Consider the following 19,575-nt stretch of genomic DNA (forward strand, 5'->3'; position numbering starts at 1 on the left):
ACTGCACCACAGTGACGGGGCATTGAAGCCACTAGGGTATTCAAGACATCTTGAGGGATCTTGCTCCATTCCATTTGCAGATTTGCAAACAATTCATCTTTATTGCTATGGGTACAGGCCCCCAACTCATCACCCTAACTCATCCCAGAGGTGCTGTATAGGGTTTAAATCGGATGATTGGCTTGGCCATTGCAACAGGCAAACATTTTTCTTAGCTAACCAATTTTTGACTAAATTGGATGTGTACTTAGGATCATTGTCTTACTGGAATTTCCATCATCTGCCTACTTTGGTTTTACCGTGTGGCAGCATTATATTCCCCAGTATATTGTACATGGTAGCATTCATATTTCCATCAATTCTATGCAGAGAGCCAATGGCAGATGCAGAAAAGCAGCCCCAAACCATGACATTGCCACCACCATGTTTCACTGTAGAAGTTTGGTACCATTACGTTTTCTAATTGCACAGTGTATATATAGTGCTTGCCATCACTACCAAGCAGATTGAACTTGGATTCATCCAACCGCAACACCTTAGACCAATCTGTCTTTCCATTGGCTGTGTTCTCTGGCAAACTCAAGTTGGACCTTCCGGTTCTTTGCAGAGGTGAAAGACTTATTGAATGGAACTCGTGCATTCAACCCTACTACTCTTAGCCATCGCACCACAGTTTGGCGACTCACTGTGACCCCATACTCTTCATTGATTTCTGCATAGCACTTTTATGGACATCCAATACTGACTTTTTGTTAATAATGTGATCCACTCTGGAGGAAGTTTTCCGTGGTCGTCCACTTCTAGGTTTGTCAGCTGTTCCGTAACCTTCTTTTTTCTTTCTTTAATATACATGACACTTGGCTCTGAGAACAGTTGAATTCCATATCTACCTCTTTTTGGCTTTTACTGGAGTTCACTCTCAGAATAATACGTTTCCTGACATCTGGTGATAAATTTGTCTTTGCCATGTTTTAACCTAAAAACTCACACAAAAAAAAATAAATTAAGAATTTTAGGCAAAATTCGACTACCCATGACAAAATATGAAAAATATTTGGCCCAGCAAATGTTGAAAACTAACACAGAGCTAAAATAATGTCAAGCACAATTTTCGTTCTTATAGCTGACAACCATTTGCTTCTGGTTTACTAAAATTACCCGGAAAATGGCTTCACAATAACCAGACAGACAGAAGTAATCAGTCAATGCGATGCAAAACTTTTGGTTGCCTATGTATGCATACGTGTGTTTTTTCAAGCAGGTCTCCACATTTTGGGTAGTGAGTCTTAAGGTCTTTCAGTGCAGTTTCTTTAATGAAGCCTCCTATGTTCTGTGCTGAAAACTATATTCAAATGACCAAATTTTCGAGAACTTTTATAGACCATGTTTTACAAAATGCCAAAAACTAACCAGGTGGCATTAAAAAAAAAAATTCTCATTTTTGTAGAACAATGAAAACGCCTGACATTGTTGTCAGTTGTAGACATCACGATCATTTCAAACCATCCGTATTATAGAAAACTTAACCCTTTCACTACCAATCCTGTTTTCACCTTCGTGATCTGGCCAAATTTTTTAATTCTGACCAGTGGAACGTATCCCAGTGATTCTGCGGTTATTTTTTTTTTTCTACTGACACATTTTACTTCATATTAGTGGTAAACTTAGGTTCATATGATTTGCGTTTTTAGTTTTATTGAAAAAATTTGGAAAGTTGATACATTTTGAACAATTCGCAATTTTCAAACTTTTTTATGCCATTTTAAACAATGGTTGTACTACTAAAAAATAATTTTTTGTCACATGTCTATTTTACATCAGCATAATTTTTGAAACATTTATTTATTTTGCTAAGCAGTCAGAAGTGTTAAAACTTTATCAGTAATTTATTTCTTTTTCTTTCCCCAACAAAATTTACAATTTTTTTTAGGTGCCACATCACATTTGAAGTGACTTTGAGGGGGCCTATGTGACAAGTATCCGAAAGTGATACCATTTTAAAAAAGACATACGAGTTTTCCAGAATTAATTTATTCATGATTCCTTAAAAATTACATATCCCAAGCGGGGGAAAAAAAAAAGGAAAGGACAAAAAATGAAACACATTTCAGACACAGATGAGGCGTCATTTTGTTTTTCTTGACAATTTTCACAAGTGTACGCCGATACATCATATGTGGGGGAAAACTACTGCTTAGGTGCACCATTTGACTTTTGGAGCCAAAATAGGCTGGAATAGATAATTGATGTCATGTCGCGATTGGAGAGTCCCGGGTGTGCCTATAAAATAGAACCCCCTCCACAAGTTGACTTTATTTATGAAACTAGTCCCTTCAAGGAATTTATCTGTGTTGGGTGCCTTTAACCCACAGGTGTTTCACAGCATTCTAACGTTGAGCCGTTAAAATGGAAAAATACATTTTTGTTTGAAAAATATATCTCTTAGCCGCAAATTTTTCATTTTCACAAGGGTAAGAGGATAAAATTGACACCAAAATTTGTTGTGCAATTTCTTTAGAGTACACAGATACCATGCATTTAATGGAAAACTACTGTTTTGGTGCATGGCATGGCTCGGAAGGGAGGGAGCGCTATTTGAATTTTGGAGCGCGATTTTGGCTGAAATAGATTGCGGACACCATGTCACAATTTGAAGAGCCCCTGATGAGCCGAAACAGCAGAAACCCCCACAAGTTACCCCATTTTGGAAACTGCACCTCTCGAGGAATTCATCTTGGGACGCAGTGAGCATTTTTAGACATAAGGCTATTCACACAATTGTTGAATATTGGGCTGAGTAAATGGAAAATGACCTTTTTTTTTTTTAACACAAATGTTGCTTTGGCCTCAAGTTTTTAATTTCCCGAAGAAGTAATAGGTGAAAACGAACAGTATAATTCATTAAGCAATTTCTCTTGAGTGTGCCAATACCATATATGTGGTGGAAAACTACTTTTGATGTACAGTGCAAGCTCAGAAGGGAAGAAGCGCCATATTGGAGTTCAGATTTTCCTTGAATGGTTTGAGGACATTGGCAGAGCCTCTGACGTGCCAAGAAAGCAAACCCCCCCCCATAAGTGACCCCACTTTACAAACAATAACACTCAATGAATTCATATAGGGGTGTAGTGAGAATATTGAAACCACATGTGCCTCACAGAATTTTATACCATTGGGTGGTAGAGAAAGAATGATAACATTTTTAACACTAAAATGTTGTTTTAGCTCCATATTTTTAATTTTTATAAGGGCTAATAGGAAAAAAAGGATCTCTGTTTGTTGTGCAATTTCTCCTGAGTGCGCCAATACCCTACATATGATCGGGAAATACTTTTCAGCCACAATACAAAGCTCAGAAGGGAAAGAGCCCCATATTGCAGTGTAGATTTTACTGTTATGGTTTGTGGGTGCCATGTCACATTGGCATAGCCCCTTAGGTGCAAGAACAGCAGTGCAATGTCACTTTTTCAGAACTTACTACCAGTAATGCTTAATCCCAGTAGATTTCCATTAACGGATGATGAACCTGAGTGGGCACTTGGTGTTTTGTGGATTGAATTGAAGCTTTTATTGGGAACATTTTGCGTAAAATTTTAGATCACGGTTATCCTGAGCACTTACATCTGGGGTTTCTATCTAAATCTCTGAATGACGTGATTCAGATGAAACGCCTGAGGCATCTAGTTCGTCTGGCCTCTGTTCAGCAGTGTCCTTTTTCAGAAGTGCACAAAACTGTAGTTGACTGCGCTTTTATGCACGCTTAAAAAGACGGACAGCACCGGATCATAGGTCAGACAGCGTCTAAAGTGACTCAGTCTGCCTCATTATAAGGAATCTTCCTTCGGGGGTTCCGTCTGAATCACATATTTCAGAGCTTTACACAGAAACCCCGATGTAAGTGCTCAGTGTAAAGTGCAGGATAAACGTGAGCCAAGCAATACTGCGATCTTTGCGAGGCAGAATGAACAAATCAACAGCAGATGAAGAATTGGTTTTATGTATTTTTTACGCGTTATTCCTTGTGCGGTATAAGTGATTAGACGACTTTCTTTTTTATTCTTCACGTCAATGCGATTACAGCAATACTAGATTTATAAAGTTTTTTGTTTAGCTGCTGTCACTCAGTAAAAAAAACAAGGTCCCTTTTTTTGTATAAATAAATAAAAATTTGCACCGCTTTATTTGAGAGCTATAATCTTTCTATATTTCTGCCGACAGTCATGTGATGGCTTGTTTTTTGCAGAATGAGTTGATGTTTTTATTGGTACCATTTAGGCACATGATTTTTTTTTTTTTTATCGCTTTCTATGCTCATTTTTAGGAGGCAGAATGAGGAAAAACCAGCAATTCAAGAATTGTTTTTTGGGGGGTTTAATTTTATGATGTGTGGTAAAAGTAATAAGAATATTCTTTTGAGTCAGTATGATTACAGCGATTCCACATTAAAATATTTTTTTTATTTAAATGATATCATTGTTTTGCCGCTATTTCTAAAATTAAAAAAAACTTTTATAATTTTTTTTTTTTGCATCGCTATATTGTGAGAGCTGTAGCTGTAACATTTTTATTTCTTTGCTGCATGGCAGCTTGTTTTTTGCGGGACAGGATAGCATTTTCAGCTATATAATTTTTATTTACATTCGACTTTTCGATCGCGTTTTATTCCCCTTTTAGTTCGATATGATGAAAAAGCATAGTTTTTTGACAGTTGTTTTTTTTTATGGTGTTTATTGGAAGGAGTTAAATACTGAGTTTTATTGATATGGTTGTTTTGGAAACATTACGAACTGTGTGCTTTTTTTTTGTTACATAAAAACGTATTTTTGGAAAAATATTTTATTTTTTTATTATATATATATATTATAATAATATTTTAGAGATTTTTTTTGTTACTTAGTTTCTCTATGGGACTCCAACTTGTATAACACTGATCACTATTTATAATGCATTGCAGTGCACATGTACTGAAATGCATTATCTGTCAGTGTAAGGCTATGTGCCCACAATGCAGAAATGCTCCGGATTTTTTCCTGAGCGTTTCTGCATCTCCCTGGCAGAAAAAACACATGCGGATTGTACATGCGGATTGTACATGCGTTTTTCCTGCCAGGGACAAGCGGAAGTGAAGCGTTCTTCACATGCATTTCCGCATGCGGGTTGTCAAGCGATTTTAGCATCACTTGGGAAGTGCTCGACAACTTGGTCACACTATATAAATCCATGCAAACGGCATGGATTTATATACTGTGACCGTAAAGAATGGTAAAAATTAAATCTATACTTACCTTCTGATGGCCCCCGGTGTCTTTATTCGATCCGTCCTGGCTGCCGGCAGCTCGCGGTACACTGAAGGACCTGCCGTCACATGACTAAGTGACGTCAGCGTAGGTCCTTCAGTCCACTGCGATCTGCCGGCAAGCCAAGACAAGCACACCGGGGGCCATCAGAAGGTAAGTATAATATATTTCTTTTTTATTTTATTCTTTTTTTTTTTACAGGTTCTATGGTACCTGGGTCCGGAGGAGAGTCTCCTGTCCTCCACACCCGGGTACCATCCGCACAATGAAACGCATGGAATCCGCATGTACAGATGCAGTGATGCGGATTCCATGTGTTCCGATGCAAGTCAATGGCTGCGAAAACGCCGCGCTTCCGCAACATAATCGGTAGTGCTGCGTTTTTTTTCCGCAATGATAATCCGCAGCGGAAATTTCGGCAGCATGTGCACAGCACATGCGGATTATCATTGGAGAACATGGCAGGCCTTCTACCAAGCGTTTTTTAAGCGTTTCTGCAGCGGAATTGCCGCTGCAGAAACGCTAAAAAAAACACACCTTGGGCACACAGCCTTACACTGATAAAATGCCTGTATAAACTATGCTCCTGGCATGGTCTAACAGGCCCCTGCAGCTGACAGATGAGGAGGTCAATATTTGACCTACTGTTGTCATGGCAAGCATCGGGGTCCCCGTGATTGCATCGTGGGGGTGCTGATAGTGGGAGAGAGAGGGAGCCTTTTCCCTCCCCTAACCTTCTAAATGCTGCAAATTCTATTGATCGCAGCATTTAGAGGGTTAAACAGATTGATATCAGCTATCACTTAAGCTGAGCACCTGGGCTGAAGAGATGTAAACAAATAAAACAAATGTCCAGCGTAGTAGTTTTTTGGTTCTATTTTTTTGGGCATTCCTTATGTGAATGACCTGGCAAAGTGATAATTCACAAAGTTTGATTACAGAGATGCCAACCTTGCAATGGATTATATATTTTAGTGATTGAAAAAAGTGCAGAAAGGGGCGCAAGATAGTGCTGTTATCCGATAACCATGTGAAGGTAAGAAATGAAAATTGCTCACCTTTATGGGTTGTGACATGCACAACTCATGGGAAAGGCATTAGACGAGGTGCTGCAGCAGGCACAAATCCCTCGGGACTCTTCGTGAGAATGTCGGTAAGTGGATAAAGATGATGCCAGTGGGAGCCGCGCTTCCTCCAGCATGAATCAGCCAGATTAATTAATATCAGAATTTATTAGAAAGCTAGAACACTACGCGTTTCACAGACATCCCATCCGCTTCCTTAGGTACATAGCTAATGTTGACTATAACAAGGATGTCTATATATACACATGTTAGCACATGTGATGAGAAAAAGACCGCCAAAGGATCCCCTGGCACCAAGGAGGTAAAGGTCTCCTCAGTTCAAAAAATCTTTTGAGGTCTAACCAACATTTGCACGATTGTGACACACACTCCTTAATACTATTATCATGACCTGACTGGGTTAAAAGCGTAATAATAAATGCAAAATTATTAACACAGTAAAAATGAGAACAAAATTAGTATCAAATAACATGGTACTATAATTACATATTCCTTTTGTGTGTGTTCAAAGTCCCTATTCTTTTCTTGTGATGGTATATAGGGAGTTCACATCCAAACTTAAAAAAATTAAGTATGGAAAAAATCTTACTTTTTTTTTTTTTTAAGATTTTTTCCATACTTAATTTTTTTAAGTTTGGATGTGAACTCCCTATATACCAATATTGATGTCGACGTTATACTAATGTGCGTTGAATATATCATATCTGGCGATATATGCGGTTATCTCCTAGCCAGAAATCCTTTATCTTAGCTGGTTTGTCTTTTATTCTGAACAATATTTTTTTAGGACGCTGCTGCATCCCTATGCTGTACAAGCGATCAGCCTGCAAAAAATGAAAGTGGGACAAAGTTAAAAAAAAATATTACTACACCTATTTGGTACTGCCGCATCCAGAACGACCTGACCTATAAAACTGTCCCACTAGTTAACCTCTTTAGTGAACATAGTAAAAAAATAAAATAAACCAAGCAAAAAAGAATGCTTTATCATACTGCCAAACAAAAAATGGAATAAGACATGATCAAAAAGGCAAATGTAAATAAAAATGTTACCGCTGAAAACGTCATCTTGTCCCGCAAAAAACAAGCCGCCATACAGCTCCATCAGCCGAAAAATAAAAAAGTTATAGCTCTCAGAATAAAGTGATGGAAAAAAATTATTTTTTTTTTATAAAATAGTTTGTGTAAAAAGCGCCAAAACATAAAAAAACAATATAAATGTAGTATCGCTATAACCGTATATATAAACGTACTGACCCGAAGAATAAAGCTGCCTTATCAATTTTACCAAATGCAGAACGGCAAAAAAAATTAATTCCTGAATTGTTGGTTTTTGTTTATTCTGCCTCCCAAAAATCAGAACAGAAAGCGATCAAAAAATGTCACATGCCCGAAAATGGTACCAATAAAAACATCAACTTGTCCCGCAAAAAACAAGCCCTTACATGAGTGTCGGCCGAAATATGGAAAAATGATTGCAAAAACTAGTCTTTGCAAAAAAAAAATGCGTCTTTTAGTGTGTGACAGCTGCCAAACATAAAAACCCGATATAAATCTGGTATCGCTGTAATTGCACCGACCCGAAGAATAAAGTCGTCTAATCACTTATACCGCACGAGGAACGGCGTAAAAAATAAACTCTAGGGTTGGGATATTTTCAAAAGTAAAAAAAAAATGATGATGATAATATGGCGACTAGTCTTGAGCGCAAGTGCTCGCTACTTGAGTTTGCATTGGGTACGCACCATGTATCGCGGGTGCTCGAGTGACATGCTAATGATAACATTAGGTCATTATATTGAATAAGTTATTAAATTCTGTGTTCACTATACCCCTTGATAAAATCCTTGAGGGTCTAGTTTCCAAAATGGGGTCACTTGTGGGGGGTTTCCACTATTTAGGCACATCAGGGGCTCTCCAAACACGACATGGCGTCCACTCTCTATTCCAGCCAATTTTGCGTTCAAAAAGTCACACAGTGCTCCTTCCCTTCTGAACTCTGCCGTGCGCCCAAACTGTTTTTTCCCCCACATATGGGGTATCTGCGTACTCAGGAGAAATTGCACAACAGTTTTTGGGGTCCATTTTCTCCTCTTACCCTATTGGGGCTAAAAGATAATTTTTGTGGAAAAAGTTTGATTTTTTTTTTTTTTTTTTTTTTTTCTGGCTCTACGTTATAAAATTCCTGTGAAGCACCTGAAAGGTTAATAAGCTTCTTGAATGTGGTATTGACACCTTGAGGGGTGCAGTTTTTAGAATGGTGTCACTTTGAGGGGCCTTTATGACAGAAAATACCCAAAAGTCAGTTCAAATGTGATGTGGTCCCTAAAAAAAAAAAAGAAAAAAAAAGGGTTTTGTAAATTTTATTGGAAAAATGAGAAATCACTGCTCAACTTTTAACCCTTGTAACTTCCTAACAAAATAAAAATTTGGTTCCAATATTGTCTACTTTATATCCGCACATGTGGGAAATGTTATTTATTAACCATTTTGTGTGACATATCTCTTTAAGGGCATGAAAATTCAAATTTTGAAATTGCGAATTTTTTCCCCAAATTTTACATTTTTTCACAAATAAGTGCAAGTCATATTGAATAAATTTTACCACAATCATGAAGTACAATAGGTCACGGAAATACAATCTCAGAATCAGGGGGATCCGTTGAAGAGTTCCAGAGTAATTACCTCATAAAGTGACAGTGGTCAGAATTGTAAAAATTGGCCTGGTCATTAACGTGCAAACCACCTTTGGGTTTAAAGGGGTTGAAGGGAGTCCGCCGGTTTTGCAGTATAATCCGTGGGCAGCCTTTATGTAGGTGCTGATTAGTAACTAGTCATTTAGTGTGTGGGGGGGGGGGGGTGTTGCTGTTTGAATAAAATCAGTGTTTTATTAGCAGGAGATTATCACTACAGGACTAGGTGTCTCCTGCCTCCTAGTCAACTGCTTTGTGTAACCCCGTCTCAACCACTGATTGGCAGCTTTCTCTGTACACTGTAAATTAACAGCTGCTGATGAGTGCTTTGGGCTGGGTTATACACAGGTCTCGGCATTCGGAGATCTGCAGGATCTGCAGCAGAGAAAACGTTGTAAAAATGACAGCAAGCAGCCCAGTAAGTATTATGTCACTTGAATCTGGGTCTCTGCCTCTTCAACGTGCTGCTCTCAGATTACATAGCAAAAGCCTGGTGACAGATTCCCTTCAAAATCATGTCTTTGTTTTATACAATATTTGCTGCATGCATATAAACCTGGAACTGCACGGCTAGGTACTTAGACTTGTGACTGCAGGTGCTGAGGCCAGACATCTCCCTGATTTGACTCATTCGCTGTACTGCTCATGTATTCTCACCAGCCAAGAATGAACAGATGGGAGTAATGCTAGGACGGTTAATCATTCCCAAGGTGGGTTGACTGTAGCTTCTAAAGCTCAGACTAGACTCTGGTAAAAACAAACAAACAAACTACGAAAGTACAATGGGCCTTTATTATATATTGCAATCTTTATTAGAGAAGATGAAAATAAAAATACATACACTCATAAACACAAGGACATTTAAAAATACACTTACAGTACAGACCAAAAGTTTGGACACACCTTCTCATTTAAAGATTTTTCTGTATTTTCATGACTATGAAAATTGTACATTCACACTGAAGGCATCAAAACTATGAATTAACACATGTGGAATTATATACTTAACAAAAAAGTGTGAAACAACTGAAAATATGTCTTATATTCTAGGTTCTTCAAAGTAGCCACCTTTTGCTTTGATGACTGCTTTGCACACTCTTGGCATTCTCTTGATGAGCTTCAAGAGGTAGTCACCGGAAATGGTTTTCACTTCACAGGTGTGCCCTGTCAGGTTTAATAAGTGGGATCTCTTGCCTTATAAATGGGGATGGGACCATCAGTTGTGTTGTGCAGAAGTCTGGTGGATACACAGCTGATAGTCCTACTGAATAGACTGTTAGAATTTGTATTATGGGAAGAAAAAAGCAGCTAAGTAAAGAAAAACGAGTGGTCATCATTACTTTAAGAAATTAAGGTCAGTCAGTCCGAAAAATTGGGCGAACTTTGAAAGTGTCCCCAAGTGCAGTTGCAAAAACCATCAAGCGCTACAAACTGGCTCACATGAGGACCGCCACAGGAAAGGAAGACCAAGAGTCACCTCTGCTTCTGAGGATAAGTTTATCCGAGTCACCAGCCTCAGAAATCGCAGGTTAACAGCAGCTCAGATTAGAGACCAGGTCAATGCCACACAGAGTTCTAGCAGCAGACACATCTCATCAACAACTGTTAAGAGGAGACTTTGTGCAGCAGGCCTTCATGGTAAAATAGCTGCTAGGAAACCACTGCTATGGACAGGCAACAAGCCGAAGAGACTTGTTTGGGCTAAAGAACACAAGGAATGGACATTAGACCAGTGGAAATCTGTGCTTTGGTCTGATGAGTCCAAATTTTAGATCTTTGGTTCCAACCACCGTGTCTTTGTGCGACACAGAAAAGGTGAACGGATGGACTCTACATGCCTGGTTCCCACCATGAAGCATGGAGGAGGAGGTGTGGGGGTGCTTTGCTGGTGACACTGTTGGGGATTTTTTCAAAATTGAAGGCATACTGAACCAGCATGGCTACCACAGCATCTTGCAGCGGCATGCTATTCCATCCGGTTTGTGTTTAGTTGGACCATAATTTATTTTTCAACAGGACAATGACCCCAAACACACCTCTAGGCTGTGTAAGGGCTATTTGACCAAGAAGGAGAGTGATGGGGTGCTACGCCAGATGACCTGGCCTCCAGTCACCAGACCTGAACCCATTCGAGATGGTTTGGGGTGAGCTGGACCGCAGAGTGAAGGCAAAAGGGCCAACAAGTGCTAAGCATCTCTGGGAACTCCTTCAAGATTGTTGGAAGATCATTTCCGGTGACTACCTCTTGAAGCTCATCAAGAGAATGCCAAGAGTGTGCACAGCAGTCATCAAAGCAAAAGGTGGCTACTTTGAAGAACCTAGAATATAAGGCATTTTTCAGTTGTTTCACACTTTTTTGTTAAGTATATAATTCCACATGTGTTAATTCATAGTTTTGATGCCTTCAGTGTGAATGTACAATTTTCATAGTCATGAAAATACAGAAAAATCTTTAAATGAGGTGTGTCCAAACTTTTGGTCTGTACTGTATATACATATAAAAAAAAGATGCGAGAGGGGGATGGGTATGTTCCAGATCAGTTCACAAATAATTCATTATCATATTGTAAAAACCAAACTGGAAATGAATGCACTAAACACATGAAACCAGTGTTACCAAATTAAATATATAATATTAAATTCATCATAAATCGTCCAGAATATGGGAAATATAATATATGTAATTAAATTTGCAAGTTAAAATATCAAATGCACTGAATCCTACACCATATAGTGAAATGCTGTTCGATATACCGTAATCATTGAATGAATTAATCAAGATGTATTATAAATGATATAGTGCCATAATTTACGCCAAATTCCTCAAATGTGGTATATTGCTTTCAAATATAAACCAAATAAATCGAATATATAAGTGGCATAATGCCATAGTTACAATATTATTCCACATGACAGGAGTGCAATGCATCCATCTGCTCATTCATATAAGGGCATGTAAAAGTGCAGTGCAGGCGTAAACAGTCCTACGATGATATTACTCCATATATCAGGATTTGCATATTCAGATGAAGGCTTACAAAAGTGCAGTGCAGGCATAAACAGTCCTATAATAAATTAGGGACATACTACAACCCCCTCACACCACTCCAACGCCGTTTCACTCCTGCTTCATCAGGGAGTGTTGACACCCTGTTGGGTGCTGCTGATGTCTGTTTTCTATAGGGTCTTGTGACTAAGCAGACCAATAATTTTAAACATCCCTTTTGATTTTTGCCTTCTATTTGTTTTTTCTGTCTCTCTAGGTCAGCCATCACCCCCCTGCAGCAGCCCATCATGCTGAATCCCGTAATGGCTGGACCCTGCGGCAGGAGATAAAGATTACTAGCAAGTTCCGAGGGAAATATCTCTCTATCATGCCCCTTGGTGAGGGACTAGGAGAATATGATGAGCCAGTTAAGAACTAGATGCAGCGTCATTATCATTTTATGCTGACTTATTCTCCTAATCGTCCTAGGTACCATTCACTGTATATTTAATAACTCTGGGAACCATTACACATGGAAGAAAGTGACCACAACTGTGCACAACATCATTGTAGGAAAATTATGGATTGACCAGGTAAGGGATGACGCATTGGCTCCAGGCTTCTTCTCCCCTCTTCTTCCTGCCCTGCCCTCTACTTCGTTGCACCATTGTTTGCAGCAAAACTTTAGTTATTTCAATGGTTGTAGAGAAGTGCGTCACATTCTCTGGAGAAATAGACTCTGGCCATTTTCTCCTCCATATGTAACATGCTGTATAAATAGTCATACATCATGCATGTCTATCATACCCCACTCGATGTGAATTGTTAATTTTATGGAAATACAATGATTATCCTTATGTATTAAAACATTATTCTTCTTTCAGTCTGGAGAAATAGAAATTGTCAATCACAGGACTGGAGACAAGTGTAAACTTAAATTTTCCCCTTACAGCTACTTCTCTCGTGATGTGGCCCGCAAGGTGAGTCTGTATCCATTCCAAATTCACCTGATAATTCGAACAATACCCTTAGCTGAAGATCCATTTACGCAGATTGATCATCAAATGTAATCAGTGTCCCATGGTTTTTACTCATACACCGACTTCAGTTAATATTGGTAATTTTAATGCTCCTCCTGTCTCACAGGTGACGGGAGAGGTGTTGGATGTAAGTGGGCGCGTACATTACACATTGATGGGGACGTGGGATGAGCGGATGGAGTGTTCTCCTGTGTCTCCACCTGGTAGTGGCTTTGAGAATGGTGCTGATAAGGCTCCAGAAAACAAGACTCTTCTGTGGAGAAGACACCCTTTGCCGTATGTTTCTGTACAAGGTTTCCTCTGTGTTCTGTCTTTTGGCTGTAGAGTTAACTGTATAGTTTTGACTTTGTATTGTTTTCCCTTAATATGCAGGAAGAATGCAGAATACATGTATTACTTTTCTGAACTGGCATTAACTCTTAATGCCCTAGAAGAGGGGATGGCCCCTACGGACAGCCGTTTGCGGCCTGATCAGAGGCTGATGGAGAATGGCAACTGGGATGAAGCCAATGTTGAGAAGCAGAGACTTGAAGAAAAGCAAAGAACTGCGAGACGAAGAAGAGAAGCAGAGCGAGAGAAAGTTGGGGATGATGGTAAGAAGCATTTATGAAAGAAATGCCAGTAAAAGATTTTGGCAGATGAAACTTGGACGATGGACGGCCACAGAACGAGGGATGCAACAGCTATCAGCAGACACGCACAAATATTAAATAATATGTTATAAATATTTACTAAATAGTTTATAAAAAAAAAATAAAGGAAAGGATGGTAGGTAAACAGTGAGTAAATGACAAATACGATAACGGCAAATAAGAGTATAGACGGGTAGAGTTAACAGAATTAAGTTTTATGCCAGCAAAAATACATGTGATTAACACTTCGTATGCATAAAGCCATAAAACGACAGTGTTGTGCTGGTACTCTACTAATCGCCAACTTGGACCAGTTTTTGAAGTGTCTCTTACAGAAGAGGCCTTTTCTCCAAACTAACTACTAGACCTCCATAAAGTCATTTATATATGAGCTTATACACTGCTCAAAAAAATAAAGGGAACATTCAAATAACACATCCTATATCTGAATGAATGAAATATTCTCATTGAATACTTTGTTCTGTACAAAGTTGAATGTGCTGACAACAAAATCACACTTGCTCCTGATGAGGTTGCGGATGGTCTCCTGTGGGATCTCCTCCCAGACCTGGACTAAAGCATCCGCCAACTCCTGGACAGTCTGTGGTGCAACGTGATGTTGGTGGATGGAGTGAGACATGATGTCCCAGATGTGCTCAATCGGATTCAGGTCTGGGGAACGGGCGGGCCAGTCCATAGCTTCAATGCCTTCATCTTTCAGGAACTGCTGACTCCAGCCACATGAGGTCTGGCATTGTCCTGCACTAGGAGGAACCCAGGGCCAACCGCACCAGCAAATGGTGCCTCAAGGGGTCTGAGGATCTCATCTCGGTACCTAATGGCAGTCAGGCTACCTCTGGCGATCACATGGAGGGCTGTGCGGCCCTCCAAAGAAATGCCACCCCACACCATTACTGACCCACTGCCAAACCGGTCATGCTGAAGGATGTTGCAGGCAGCAGATCACTCTCCACGGTGTCTCCAGACTCTGTCACATCTATCACATGTGCTCAGTATGAACCTGCTTTCATCTGTGAAGAGCACAGGGCGCCAGTGGCAACTTTGCCAATCCTGGTGTTCTGTGGCAAATGCAAAGCGTCCTGCACGGTGTTGGGCTGTGAGCACAACCCCCATCTGTGGACGTCGGGCCCTCATACAACCCTCATGGAATCGGTTTCTAACCGTTTGTGCAGACACATGCACATTTGTGGCCTGCTGGAGGTCATTTTGCAGGGTTCTGGCAGTGCTCCTTCTGTTCCTCCTTGCACAAAGACGGAGGTAGCCCTCCTACGGCCCCCTCCACGTCTCCTGGTGTACTGGCCTGTCTCCTGGTAGCGCCTCCAGCCTCTGGACACTACGCTGACAGACACAGCAAACCTTCTTGCCACAGCTTGCATTGATGTGCCATCTGGATGAGCTGCACTAACTGAGCCACTTCTGTGGTTGAAGAGTCCGTCTCATGCTACCACGAGTGTGAAAGCACAACCAACATTCAAAAGTGACCAAAACATCAGCCAGAAAGCATTGGTCCTGAGATGTGGTCTGTGGTCCCCACCTGCAGAATCACTCCTTTATTGAGTGTGACTTGATAATTGCCAATAATTTCCATCTATTGTCTATTCCATTTGCACAACAGTATGTGAAATTAATTGTTAATCATTGTTGCTTCCTAAGTGGACAGTTTGATTTCACAGAAGTTTGATTTACTTGAAGTTATATTCTGTTGTTTAAGTGTTCCCTTTATTTTTTTGAGCAGTGTATTTATATATATATGTGTATATTGGTATATGGTCTCCCATCCTGGTATTTGTGCTGCTCCCATCCTGGTATTTGTGCTGTCCCCATCCTGTTATGTGCTGCCCTCATCCCTTTCCTGGTATGCATGGCACCCCTCACCCCCAATCCTGGTATGCAAGGCACCCCTCACCCCCAATCCTAATCCTGGTATGCATGGCACCCCTTATCTCCAATCCTGGTATGCATGGCACACCTCACCCCCAATCCTGGTATGCATGGCACACCTCACCCCCAGTCCTGGTATGCATAGCACCCCTCACCCCCAATCCTGGTATGTATGGCCCCCCTATCCTGGTGTGTATGGCCCCCCTATCCTGGTGTGCATGGCCCCCCTATCCTGGTGTGCATGGCCCCCCTATCCTGGTGTGCATGGCCCCCCTATCCAGGTATGCATGGCCCCCCTATCCAGGTATGCATGGCCCCCCTATCCTGGTATGCATGTGTAGCACCCTGAGGATTCGGCTGCTACAGGGGTATTGCACCTCAACCCAGAGGTGTGATATTCCACTCCCGGGTAAGGATGGAGTGTGGAACTGAGCTCGGTAGGCTGCATGCACTACACACATCCCATTTCCGAGGAGCAGACCGACGGTACTCCCACTTAGAAATGTGCAGGTACGACCGAGTCTGTTCCTGGCTGGAGTGGGAGGGGGGTGGTACATCCCAAGTAGTGTAGGGGCAGATAGGGGGAGCAGCCTGGGTAAAGTTAGGAGCTCATTGGGTGCTGGTCACCTGAGCTCACACATAGAGGGTGTATATAAGGTGGGCACCAACTAAGAACAGGGTCAGTTGCAGAGAGAAAGTCAGGAGCAGAGGAGAAGAGAGACCCAGAGTGAGAGAGGAGAGAGAGAGAGACCCAGAGGCACAGAAGAAAAGGACTCCAAGATCCCAACTTAAATCCCCGGGTGAAGAGTCGGCACAGGGTACTGGAACCCAAGCTGGTGGGGGTAAAAACACTCCCCAGCCAGAGACCGGAGACCGTGGGCAGCGTTTGCCACGGTCACCCACCACATCCACCCCGAAGGCACACCACATGAAGGGTCAGGGAACCCAAGGCCAAGGGTGTCCCAACAGAAGGCCCGAGGGAGCTGGACCTAGGTGGATCACTGGTGGGGACGGCCAGAGAACGGGACAGAAGGAGAGCTCAGGGCCACGCTCCGGACTTGTTTGGGGGTTGGCTGGATCCAGGACTTGGTGGACGCAGCACGGCTCGGGTGGTCACTCGAAGCTGGAGTGACCAGTACAACATCTGCAGTAAGTAAACACCCTTAACTGCACAACCCGACTCTGTCTTCACTGCCGTCTGCACTGCACCACCACAACCCCCATCCTCTGCACCTGTCCCCCCTGAGGCTATACCCCTCCCGTTGGGGGTTATCCCACCAAGCTGCGCACCCATCATCAGCCTCAGCGGACCCTGCTGCAGCGGCGGCCACAGTGACCGCATCACAACGGGTGGCGTAGTCGACACAAAAGAACTCTTAATAACATCTGTAGGACTGCCACATAACTCTGAGTTTGACGCCCTGGGCACGGGCCGGGTCGCAGCCGCTCGGAGACTACAACCCCCCATCTGATCCGGTGCCGGGTATTCCCCTCAAAAAGGAATATGTCCCAGGGGGCGCGTCAACTTTGGCGTAGTCGGCAGGATTACGTGCCCGCAACACCCGGGTACTGCGTGCCTGAAGAAAAGTGCAAGTTTACCTCAGAAAGAAGTCTCCCGCCGGTTCCGGAGGGTCCACGCCATCGGACCCCATCACAGGTCGTTTCCCGCCGATTGTCCGCCATTTCCAGCTTGTTCCCGCCATCTGCAGAGTTTCCCGCCACTGGGCGACGCTTCCCGCCAAATCCGAAGATTTCCCGCCTTGGAAGAGCAGCGGACGCCATTATGGGCGTGCCAAAGGAGGGCAAGAGGCCGCCTCCCATCGTGGGCCGGGACAGAAAATGGCGCCAAAAGTGGAAACCGCCCCCACCAACAGAGACTGTGATGCTAGAGGTGTCTGTCAGCGTGAAAGAACAGCCCCTGGAGCTGACAGTCACCAAGTGGCCCCGGGGCCGCCCTCGAAGTGGGAGGAGACGAAAGAAAAGAACGAAGATGGGTGCCGCCTGGAGCAGTCTGGAGCGAGCGCACCCGGAGGCAAGAAGCCTGGAGAGGAGTAGCGGAGGAGCTTACCCGGAGATGGAGAGAAAGCAGAACAGCACCGGCCCGCTGGCCAGGAGTCTGCTAGAGACCGAGGAAGGAGAGCGGAGCAGCACCGGCCCGCTGGCCAGGAGCCTGCTGGAAGAAGAGCAGAGCAGCACCGACCCGTTGGTCAGGAGCCTGCTAGACACCACGACCCCACTAGGCCTAGTGGAGGTCCTTGCACAGCTCCCCCGAGACCGGGAGTGTGCACAGACTGCCCTGGAGGGCCTCGCACGGAGGATGGCCCGGGTACAGCGCGAGATATTGGCGGAATGGAGCCGGGAGATGGCCCAGCAAGCTGAGACCAGTCAACGGAGCACGCTACCCTGGAAGAGGAAACAGACCGCCTCTGAGGATGGCGCGGGAGGACCAAAGGCCGGAGACGGCGCCGAGAAGGGAGCCGGACGCAAGGAGGCAGGTAAAGGGGACGCCTATACCCCAAGCCGGGAAACCGCCCACCTGCCCCAGCTCCCCGTCGCAGAGCCCGAAAGTCCCCCTGCTGTGCCCGTAGCCGCCATGTCACCGCTATGGACTAGGCCCCGACCGGAAGCCGCCGCAGCGACCCCTGTGACGTCACGCGCCTCGACCCGGAGCGTGACAAAGCAGGAAATACCACCAGCCTGGTCGCAAGGCCTAGTACCCCCGGGCGCCGCATCACCAACAGCGCCCCCTACCTCCGCGGAGCCTCCGGCCTGATCGCAAGGCCAGGTAGCCCAGGGCGCCGCCGTCCTAACGGTGCCCTTCACCTTCCAGGTGCCCCAGGCCTGGCCGCAAGGCCTGGGCAACCCGGGCGCCACCACCACCGCGCCCGCGCCCGTAAAACCAAGGGTGCCACACCTGGGGGAGGACTTGTTCAGCCAGCTCACATGGCCGGACGGGCGGCCCTTCATCTGGCCCGAAGAATTCCATGAGCTGGAACGGCAGCAGAGACTAGGGCCCTTGTGTGAGCCCCTGATTCCGGCTCCGAAGCCCGTGGCACGGGTCTCGCCTCCTCTGGAAGAAGCCCAATTTGAGTGGGACCCCACCGGAGAAGACCTAATGGGGTTCACTCAGGAAACCAGGGCAGCTGCAGCGGAACGTGCTGAGTGTTGCCGACAGCAGCTCGAAGAGTTTGCGAGGGAGCGGAGAGAGAGGCGGGTCCGGGAGCAACAGGCCCAAGTACGGAGCGCCGAGCAGAAGAGCCGGACCAGGAGGGACCCCCGTGCAGCGCACAGTCCCCGTACCACCGGGACTGTAATAAAGTTTAACCTGCAGCATGGGTGGGGCTTCATCAGAGACAACAACACCCCCGGCGACGTCTTTGTCACGCGCAGAGATGTGGAGTCCCATCTGCCGGAGGGTCACAGAGGTCGTGACCTCTACATCGGAGACGAGGTCACCTTTACCCGGCACAAGTGTGCCAAAGGACCTTACGCCCTCCATGTGCATCGCCTGACGGAGGAGGAGCTGCGATGTGAGGAGGAAGAGCAAGAGGACCCGGACGGGTCTGAAGTTACAACCCGCTACAAGCAAAGAGCAGGAGGAAGACGCCGTTGAGTGCGGCAGAGCAGTAGATGTAAATAGTTACCCGACCGGGTACCAAAGAAACTGTTGCTACATATATATAGTCCCCGTTGGGACCAGCATGAGTGAACTGTTTACCCGTTTACCCTTAATCCCACAGGCTGAGGACTGTGAGCAGCCATTCCCTTCCCTTTACCTGGCCGAGGACTGAGAGCGGCCAACTTCCCCTGTATATAGTTGCGCTTCCTAAAGCGCCCCCTACCGGTTTTATAGAAAACCAGTTTTTCTAAGAGACTGTCGCACTTTTCCCGGACACACGTTGCACAGTGACCGGAGGAGGAGCCAGAGGCGACGAGAATG

General features: G+C 44.1%; 1 protein-coding gene across 1 annotated transcript in view; it reads left to right on the top strand.

The window, feature by feature from the left end:
- Positions 1 to 19,575, top strand: part of OSBP (oxysterol binding protein) — a 113,274-nt gene that overhangs the window by 84,273 nt on the left and 9,426 nt on the right. The window contains exons 9-13 of the mRNA XM_073686137.1: positions 12,339 to 12,459; positions 12,551 to 12,654; positions 12,946 to 13,041; positions 13,208 to 13,377; positions 13,474 to 13,694. Coding sequence (XP_073542238.1) covers positions 12,339 to 12,459; positions 12,551 to 12,654; positions 12,946 to 13,041; positions 13,208 to 13,377; positions 13,474 to 13,694 — 712 coding nt within the window. The remainder of the gene's footprint in view (positions 1 to 12,338; positions 12,460 to 12,550; positions 12,655 to 12,945; positions 13,042 to 13,207; positions 13,378 to 13,473; positions 13,695 to 19,575) is intronic.

Source organism: Phyllobates terribilis, unplaced genomic scaffold (assembly GCF_046119375.1).
Source record: "Phyllobates terribilis strain yellow unplaced genomic scaffold, ASM4611937v1 Scaffold_5__5_contigs__length_657084704, whole genome shotgun sequence".
Taxonomy (NCBI): Eukaryota; Metazoa; Chordata; class Amphibia; order Anura; family Dendrobatidae; genus Phyllobates; species Phyllobates terribilis.